We start from the raw sequence: 10401 nt of genomic DNA on the forward strand, positions 1-10401 counted from the left end.
GCCCTAAATCTGTAGGGGGGTTTCTACAAACTGTGAAGTCGACATTGTTTCTAGCACCCGTCTTTGCAAACCAGTCCGCACAAGAGTTACCTTCGCGGTATATGTGAGATATATGCACCTGCCAATTACGTTGCAGCAGCTTACGCAACAAAGCAACCTCATTACCATAAAGATGATATAATGTGTTTGCCTCATTAAGTAGTCTAATAGTTTCCAAGGAATCGGTAAAACATTGAACTTTTCGGTACCCCTCTTCCCAACACAACAACATACCTTTAAGCAAACCCATCAACTCAGCATACAAGATATTAGACCAACCAACCGATCCACTAAACCCAAGCATGAATCGACCTTCATGATTTCGGATGATGCCTCCAAACCCCGCTGCATCTGGGTTAGTGAGAGCGCTCCCATCAACATTCAAAGCAATCCATCCAGTGTCTGGCCTCTTCCAACAAACCTCACGCGCAACCCCACTTCCACGAGCACTTGTGCCCCCAATCCCAAAAGCCTTGACAGTGTGCATGTAAAGAGCAGTACACTCTGCTACAATTATAAAGGAGGGTGTCTTTATGCCTTCAAAAATGAACTTATTTCTAGCACACCAACATTTCCACATGATTAAAAGAGGGAAAATTCCATGAATTTTAAAACAATTCTCCACCCAATAACTAAAGGAGCTGTCATCCGCGGGTGGAATAAGAGAAGTATTGAAGCACTTGTTCCAAACCTCTTTAGCTATTGTACAAGTCAGAAGACAATGGATCATAGTCTCTTCTGATGTATTACAAATAGGACAAGTCGCTGACGGAGCTATATGACGAGATACAAGAATTGACTTTGTTGGTAGAGAACTAAGGCAAATTTGCCACATAAAAAATTGAATATTGGAAGATACCTTGAGTTTCCAAATCCAATTAAAGTTGTGGTTGTTGTCAACATCATGGAAGCGGTTCAAAAGAGTGTGATAAGCTGATTTTGTTGAATATATTCCTGTAACACAATGATCCCATCGCCAACTATCTGCTACATCATCTACCATTCTCGGTTGCATGGTACTAATCAGATCTAGAATTTCCTCTGGAAGGACAGTATAAAGCTGTTGAAGCTGCCACTGACCACCTATGAACACATCCTGAATCTTCAAATCCCGATCATGAATATCCACAAACGGCACTTGACGACAAAGAGGTTCCTTAGTCACCCAACTATCAAACCATAAACTTGAAGCACCATTTCCACATTTAAATCGAAAGCCGTCTTGGAGCTGATCAAACGCCTTTTGAATAGACTTCCAGACATGAGAACCATTCACCTTGCGCGCAGCTAAGAAGGATCCATTGGGGAAATAAATTGACTTGAGGAGAGAGACCCATAACTTGTTCTCAGAAGAAACCAACTCCCAAATTAGTTTGCCTAGAAGAGCAGTATTCTGAAGTCTCGCTACACGCACACCAAGACCACCATTCCTTTTAGTTCTTGTGATTTTTTCCACCCCACCAAGTGTAGCCCTTTATCATTACTTCCTTTCCAAATAAAGTTACGAATCATCTTATCAAAGTGGTCACAAATATTTTGCGGAAACCAATGCAATTGCATCCCATAAGTCGGTAGAGCCGTTAACACTGCATTCCCCACAGTCATTCTTCCCGGTTTGTTCAAAAGCTTACCTTTCCAAGAAGCAAGTTTAGAGTTCACTCTTTCAAGGATATCATTGAAATCTTCTTTAGTGACTCGCCCTTGGAAAATTCTGAACCCCAAATACTTATCAATATGATTCGTAAATCTTATGTTAAGCACTTGTTTAACCTTCTCCCTCTTTGCCATTGACACACCCTTGGAAGCAAAAATAACAGACTTCTCCATGCTCACCTTCATGCCGGAAATATTACAAAAATTTTCCAAGACTTGATTTATTACCCTTGCTTGAGATACCTTTGCCTTTGAAAACAAAAGTACGTCATCTGCAAAGAAGAGATGTGATATAGCAGGACCTGAATTAGTCACCTTAATAGGCTTCCAATTGTTGTTTGTAACCGCTGTAGTAATCATATCACTAAGTCTCTCCATGCAAAGCACAAACAAATAAGGAGATAAAGGGTCCCCCTGACGAAGTCCTCGTTTGGGCTTAAAACTATCCAACTTGCTACCATTCCAAAGCAAGGAAATAGATGAAGTTGTGATACCATGCATGATGAGAGAGATTGTAGTCTGAGGGAATCCAAACATATGCAGAGTATCTTCAAGGAATCCCCAGTCGACTCTATCATAAGCCTTCTCTAAGTCCAACTTCAAAATCATATCACCCTTTTTACTCTTCTTCTTCCTAAGATGATGCATCACCTCTTGCAAAACCACAACATTATCTCTAGTACATCTCCCTGGGATAAAACTGCTTTGAAGAGGGCTCACTATTGAATTCAAAAAAGGTCTTAATCTATCCACTAAAACCTTAGATATGATCTTGTGAATGACATTACAAAGCGTGATTGGTCTAAATTCCTTAAAGTTGGAGGGGTGGTCAACTTTAGGGATTAAAACCATCAAAGTTTCTGTTACCTTTGCATCAAAAGTCCCACTAGCGAAAGCATTCCTTTGGTGAATAGTACTATATGACAGGTTTGAAATGAAAATTAAATATCGTGTGAAAAGGATCAGTAATTAAAATTTTTTTTGTTGACCTTATTGCCAAAAAAAATGAAATTTTTGACCCCCTATAAGAATTAATGACATAAATGGCAAATGAGATGGCTGGCTAATAACAATTAACTACCATTTTCGGATGGCCGTTTTCCTTTTTGTCCTGTAGTGTGTTCCGAAAATTGAGAAAAAAATTCATTTTTCGCTTCAGCTTAAAAAAAAAATTCATTTTTCGCTTCAGCTTAAATTGAGAAAAAAATTCATTTTCATTTTTCATCAAAATTTTTCGCTTCAGCTTAAATTGAGAAAATCAAAATTTTTCGCTTCAGCTTAAATTGAGAAAAAAATTCATTTTCATTTTTCATAAATTTTTCGCTTCAGCTTAAATTGAGAAAATCAAAATTTTTCGCTTCAGCTTAAATTGAGAAAAAAATTCATTTTCATTTTTCATCATATTTCATCATATCATCATTCATAAAAAATTCATTTTCATTTTTCATCATATTTCATCATATATTTTTCATCTTCATCATATTTCATCATATATTTTTCATCATATTTCATCATATCATCATTCATTATGATGAAATATGATGAAAAATATATGATGAAATATGATGAAGATGAAAAATATATGATGAAATATGATGAAAAATGAAAATGAATTTTTTATGAATGATGATATGATGAAATATGATGAAAAATGAAAATGAATTTTTTTCTCAATTTAAGCTGAAGCGAAAATTTTTGATTTTCTCAATTTAAGCTGAAGCGAAAAATTTATGAAAAATGAAAATGAATTTTTTTCTCAATGTGTCATCATTCATCAATTCATCAAAGGGAGTCGAACCGGAAACACTCAGGTGAACTTCACACTACCTTGCCGCTATGCTAGTACACGCTTATTGCATATATCCCATCCGATAATATAGGAGTATATCATATCTAAAGACAGTTTCACACACAATATCTCAATTATGTTTTTTTTTTTTGTAAAAAAAATATAAGTCTTATAAAAATTCCTTTTTATAATTTTAATTGAATACTAGATGAAACTGAATATTTGTCAGATAATATTCGTCGGATAATTTATTGGAGTTCTCACTTTGAAACTTTGGTGACTTTGATGAATAGTTATGTTACTGATGTTCTTGAAATGTTAAAAGATCATGTATTGGTCAAATAGAAGAGGCCAAGCAAATAATCCCGCCGTCCCATAATATAAGTAAAAAAAACTCATTTTTTTTTGTCCCAAAATATAAGCAAAAAAAACAAACTTTTATCCTATTTAATCTTGTTTTTAAAAAAAATATCTTTTCCAAGAAAAACTTTTGTTTATTCTTATAAAATTAAATGCAAATTACATTCAATTTTCTCTCTTTCATTTTTTTCCATAACCAATAGCCAATGAAAATTGTTTTTACATCTTCCTATAAAACTTTTTCCAAAGAAAACACAAAAAACTATACTCCAAATTCTTATGTTTTAGTTTTCTTAATAAGTGTGATTTTTTTTTTTTTTGCTTATAATTTAGGACGGAGGGAGTAGTCTTTTAATTCTAATGAATACTTTTGACTTTGCACTCACATTACATTTGATGAAAAAAAGTCTTAGGTATTTCAAATAAGCATAGCAAAGGAGAAATTAAGACATCGTCAATGCTATAAACTTACCTAACATCACAAAGAAGCAATTATAAACTCTACGAGATGATGGGTGAGAATGTTTATTAGTATAAACTCTACGAGATGATGGGTGAGAATGTTTATTAGAAGTGGTAATTTTATTTGGGTTAAATATGTTTTGAGTCCCTACAAAATCACTAGTTTTTAAGTTTAGTCCCTATAAAGTTTTAATGGTAATTTTAGTCCTTAGTCCTCCAAATATTGTAGTTTTTCTTTTGTAGTAGTGGCCGGGGTTTGAACCCCGGACCTTGCATATATTATGCATTGTCTAAACCAACTGAGCTAAGCTCACGAGGATAAAAAAATATTGTAGTTTGTAAAAATAGTCCATATTCTGAATTTTTTTTACAAAAAATGTATACTTTTAGTCCTCCAAAATAGTCCCCAGAAAATGCAAATAGGGACTAAAAGTGAATAAAATTTTTGTAGGGACTAAACTTGAAAGCTTGTAATTTTATAGGGACTAAAAACATATTTAACCCATTTTATTTTGTAAGGTAATTTATAAATATTTTATAAGTATTATATAAAAAACACAAATAATTTCATCAAGAATTAAAAAATTTAATGATTATTTGATATGGGGAAATAATCTAAAAAAGAGAACTAAAAAAAGAAGATATAAAGTATTTTATGTGATGATACAACTCATGAATAAATAAATAGTCTTGATATATAAATTATTACGACAAACATGAGAAACTAGAAAGTTACACCTTTCAAAGTTTGGACACAATTGTCCTTATTCTTTGCTTTGAAATTATTGTTTTAGTCTTAAATTTTATAAAATTAACTGCTGACAAAGTTACTAGTAAGTAACTTTTATTATTTATAAAACTCCATCACTCCAGACATGGCTGAGACATCACTGCAAGCCATATGAAATTTGGAAAATCCAGCTCTCTTACATAAGCTCTCAAATTCTTCTTCAGTTCTTTCCTTTCCAGTTGTTACTAAAAACATGAGATTGTCAATAGCACAAGCATGCTTAGACATATTGCTAGGGTTTGGCACCTCTGGAATTATATAATCCAAAACAATCACTTTCCCATGTTTTGGTAAAGCTTTGTGGCAATTTTTTAAAAACTTCACACATTCTTCATCTGGCCAGTTATGACATACAAGCTGCAATTTAAAAAGAAAAAAATATTAGATTTTTTTTTAAGGAAGAAATTTGTTTTTATTTAATACCAAACTGTTTAAATTTTGTTTATCATGTGGACCAACCTTTAGTAAAATGGCATCACCACTTGGAACACTTTCAAACATATCTCCTCCAACATGCTCAAGCCCTACAAGCAAAATAAAATTTATGGTACTTATTATTTTTGGCTTAAAGTAAAGGGACTTAAAACTTTCATATTTTAAATATTGTTGAATGTACAAATAGATTGATTGATATATTTTACCTGGATGAGTAGGTGCATCTTGAACAGCTTGTGGCAAGTCAAAATTAACTCCCTTAATTGAAGGATATTGAGAGAGAATGAGTTTTAGGGTTTCTCCTACTCCACCTCCAACATCAACCAATGTTGAGATTCCTTCAAAACCTTTATATAACTTGAGGATCCTTTTAATTTCTAATGGTCCAGATTGGCCCATTGCTTGGTTGAAAATATCATTCAATTCTTTATTTGTCTTGGTGTATTGATAAAATGATGTCCCATTGATACTTTGAAAAAGATTTTTGACATCAGGATCCAATATTGCATCCTTTGCATCACCCCTGCAAGTGCATATAATCTTTATTACCATACAAATATGTCTATATTTACTAGGAGTCTTGTAAAATAAACAAGAAACAAATGCAAGCATTATAAGAAACTTCTACGGTATATTCGCAAATTAGATGCACTATTACTCTTGCTTCCTAAATCTATAAATTAACTATTAGTTTGTTAACAATACTTTTACTTTCCTAACTACATCTCTATCCCCCAATCATTTTTATATTCCCATTTTACCCATGAATGGTCAGTTTAAGATAACTTTGTTTTGTGTTTGCCGTGTTCATATAAAGTATATACACAACTCTATAAAAAAATTATTTTTTGTGTGTGATGGTTATAGTCCCGTAATATATATGTATATGATTAAGTGTTAGTCTCTATTATATATGTATATGATTTTCAACAGCAAAATATAAAATAAAATATTGGTGTGTGATGGTTATAGTCCCGTAATATTTGGACTATCACTTAAATTTGGATTCCATATTGTTGGCCGGATTTGTTGAATTTCAATAGAGTCGTTCGTCATCTTTGACGAAAAATATTAATGGATTTTTCCATCATCTATCTTAAAACCATATTTTTTATATGATAGATACTAATGTGTGCCCTCATGGCACAAATTAAAAACCTAAGTATAAAAATATTTTATTAAAATTATACACTCAATGTTTTAAAAGTTCACCCCTCAAAAAAAATGTTTTAATAGTTTAAATATTTTTTTTTAATTCAAAAGTTATTTTTTGATTTTTTTTCTCTCCTTAACTTGTGTCCGACTTAGCAAAACTTTTTTTCTTAAAAAAAAAAAAAAAGCATCCCTCTATAAAAGTATTTTTCAGACGAAATTAAATTTATCTTTTTTTTTTGAAAGGAAATTAAATTTATCTGAAAATATAATTGTGAACACTTCATAAAAAGACCTCATATATGTCTGGTTTGGATTGAAATAAGTTTATCCGAAAATATGCCCCAAACAAATGTTTACATTATTATGAAATACAAAATTGATTTTTCAAATTATATAAGTTTCATTCTCATATTAATGCATCGGAAGTTGAGGGAAACGTCAACAAGAGTTCATGTGGGATGTTATCAATGTCCCAATTCATCCATATGTGGGATTTTCCAAATGAGTGTCAAATCATGCACTAGTTGAAACAATTAATATCTATGGTGGTTGATGGAAACGTACACGAACTAAATATTTAAAAAGTTTGAACACGTGGAAGGCTTGCTGAAGTTGTTGTATCAACAATAAAAAATGCATTAAGCAACAATAGAGTGGACACTAGAGCATCATTAGGATAATATATATTTTCAGATAAATCATTTCAAATTTAACTTTCTAAGTGGAGTAATTGTTGTCAAAAGAAGTTAACAAGGGAGGTTTTTTAAGAATCCAAAAACTTTATTTGATAAACTTTTTCTTATATTTAAGATTAGAGTTGTATATGGAGGGAAAAAAAAAACTCTGATGCTGATTTGTTAAATTGTTAGGACTGTCGACTATATTGATTTTAGCCATTGAAAACTTAAGATTCAAAGAAAACTTGCAAATAAATTTATAATATTTACCTATCTTCTAAAATATTAGCATAATTCAAGGACCCTTTTGGTCTAATGCTTGGTACCTCTAAAATTATTGAGGGAGAGAAGTACTTTGTCTTCATTATAAAATAAATTTTACAATAAATCACTACTATCTACCACTTTTATTATGGGTTGATTTAATGATCAAAAGATAGGACTTAGGTTCGAGCCGACCCCTAGCCCTAACTCCTAAAGAAATAAGGTAGATATATAAATTTCGATGCAAGTGTTTTTAAGATTTTAGGTTTTCTTTTTTTGGACTGTGACACTGTTAATTTAAATTTTTGTTATTAAAAAAAGAGAAAGTCTTAGGTGATCACAATCATTTAGGAACAACAATCAGTCACTAAAATTAAATAATATATATTTTTAAACTAATTAAATGATATGTATTTTGACTTGTGTGCGTTCAAATATAATGTCTAATTTTTATTTTTTTTAGGGAAAATATAATGTCTAAATTATTGTAAACATGCAAGTATTTTTCTAATATAAATTACTTCTAGCTAGTACTTACCAAACACTGTTACATCCTCTATGGATTAATGTTGAAAGTGGACCCAAAGAGCCTCCATCTTTATCCAATGCAAAGTATTGACCAATTGGAGAAAGAGCATAGACTCTTTCTTTCTTACCATCTTCATTGGTACGAATGGAGCAAGTGAGAAGAGAGTAACTAGCCAACACAGTCAACATACGTTCAAGCCTCTCAGCCAATTCAGGGTGTTGATTTGGAAGCTCAGAAGCAATTTGAGAAGCTGAAAAGCTAGAATGTTCACTTGAATTTTGTAACTTAGCTATGATATCAAATAAATTGAGATCAATAGCAGCATTTAGTATTGCAGGAAAAATCCTACTAAAACATAGTAACAACGCAGAAAGATAAGCATCATCAACTTTTTCTACCTCATTAGTAGGAACATTATTTTGCTTAGAATTGGAACTCATTTTTGCTAACTATTTTATGGTTATATTCACTTTTTGTGTGTGTAAATTTCCTTCAATACTGTGATCCTTTATATAGACACATAGGAATCCAATTTGTCGATAATTTTGACATTTTCAAACATCGCAATCGCAATTAATTAACGTGATTATATGTGTTTGGTTATATTAGTCAATGTACGTCAGCCAAGTTGAGTATGTCAGGGAAATATCCTCAGTAGTTTTCAACTCTAGTTTAAAAAGAGAAAACAACAATGAGGTTTAAAAAAAGTAAATGATAAAAATATTCAATGCACTGCTTTTTTTTACCTCGATTTAAATGGACTCCACATTTTTTTTTTTTATATAGAAATGAGTTAATTTCAAATCTCTCTTGTGACCTATAAAACGCAGACATTCATCGAATTAGACGTGTTCCGATATCAAACATGTGCCGATCTCCGACTTCGATTCTGATTCCGACACATGAATATATTGAATTATGTATTTTATCAAATTATAATCATTGTCAATGTGTTAGTCTCTTTGTCGTGTCTATTGTCTGTGACAGAGTATGTGCTTCATAGCCTGTAAAAAGTTGTTTCAATCGATCTTCACACCTGGATCATGCGACGACCTTCTCTAGTCTCTTATTGTAACAGGCCAACTGAAGTTAAGCATCATCAACTTTTTCTACCTCATTAGTAGCAAGATTATTTTGCTTAGAATTGGAACTCATTTTTGTTAACTATTATTCTATGGTTATATTCACTTTTTTGTGCCATTTCCTTCAATTATGCAATCCTTTATATACTCCCTCCGTCCCTTAATGTAGACACCCATTGTCTTTTTCACATTTTTTAAGAAAAGTTGTCAGTGTAATTAATGTGTCTGATTTGCGTGTTAATATTACCAAATTGTCTTTTGTTTGTATGTGTCCTTTGTTTGTATGTGTCTAAAATTTGACTTTTTATACTCCCTCCGTCTCACAATAATAGTCTCTTTAACATTTTTTCTTTTTCTCATAATAATTGTCACTTTTTTTTTTCAAATGGCAAAATTTATTAACCAACGAGCCCGTGCAAGACGCACTAATAAGCTCGGGTGGACAAAAAAATACAAAGAAGGGGAAATCGGTTGCCGTATAAACGTGGCTCGATCAAAAACCCCTTTAAAAAACCACCCAACTATAACGAAGCGATTATGAGGCCTTCATATACATGCCAAAAAGGGACCCATGCATACCAATGCCTCGCAACCAACTCCACCAGACCCTGCCCAACCACCTAAAGACAGAAGGAAACAGAACCGCAAAACATAAACCAACAGCCAAGACAGCAGCATCCGATCACCCAAACAAAACAGAACAGCCTAGCCCAGACCAGGCACAAACCGCAGCACCAAACTGCTATACTAGCAGCACCAGCACCGCAAGCAAGCAAGCCAGGCAGAACCAATACAACAGAAACAGCACCGCAAGCAAGCCAGACCCAAACCAAGACAGACCAAAACCACAGGCCAGCAAGGAACAAAAACCAGCACCCTAACTATTACCTCATCAAACAAACACGGGGACACCAACACCACTCATAAAACAAGCACGACGGAATATTGAATCTCTCTAACGACCATCTCCACGACAGCACTTTCACCTCCTCCACAAGCTCTTCCCACCGCACCATCTTGTTATTAAAAATAGTATCATTTCTAGCCCTCCAAATCACCCAAACCACGGCCTCCCAAATCATCCGCAAGCCCTTACGCACTTTCTTATGAATGGCCCCCCCACTCCAACACTCCCAATGGACAACCAAATTTGTAGGCATAACAAA

At 33.0% G+C, this 10401-nt stretch overlaps 1 protein-coding gene across 1 annotated transcript; it reads right to left on the bottom strand.

Annotated features, from left to right (window-relative positions):
* Positions 1 to 4976: 4976 nt before the first annotated feature.
* On the bottom strand, positions 4977 to 8636 carry LOC146953634 (isoliquiritigenin 2'-O-methyltransferase-like). Its single transcript, XM_085710914.1, has 4 exons — positions 8163 to 8636; positions 5735 to 6051; positions 5553 to 5617; positions 4977 to 5450 (listed from the first exon to the last, which is right to left on the bottom strand). Exons 1-4 carry the CDS (start codon positions 8591 to 8593, stop codon positions 5151 to 5153), a joined length of 1113 nt encoding a protein of 370 aa, XP_085567040.1. The 5' UTR covers positions 8594 to 8636; the 3' UTR covers positions 4977 to 5150.
* Positions 8637 to 10401: the final 1765 nt, after the last annotated feature.

The sequence above is a fragment of the Medicago sativa genome, chromosome 1, assembly GCF_051527215.1.
Source record: "Medicago sativa cultivar Bolivia chromosome 1, Bolivia_mono, whole genome shotgun sequence".
NCBI lineage: Eukaryota > Viridiplantae > Streptophyta > Magnoliopsida > Fabales > Fabaceae > Medicago > Medicago sativa.

Coding starts and splice junctions, on each gene's coding strand:
- LOC146953634 (XM_085710914.1), bottom strand. CDS start 8,593: ATGAGTTCCAATTCTAAGCAAAATAATGTTCCTACTAATGAGGTAGAA. Junction 6,052..8,162: donor AGAGGATGTAACAGTGTTTG/GTAAGTACTAGC, acceptor ATGCACTTGCAG/GGGTGATGCAAAGGATGCAA. Junction 5,451..5,552: donor GTGATGCCATTTTACTAAAG/GTTGGTCCACAT, acceptor TTTAAATTGCAG/CTTGTATGTCATAACTGGCC.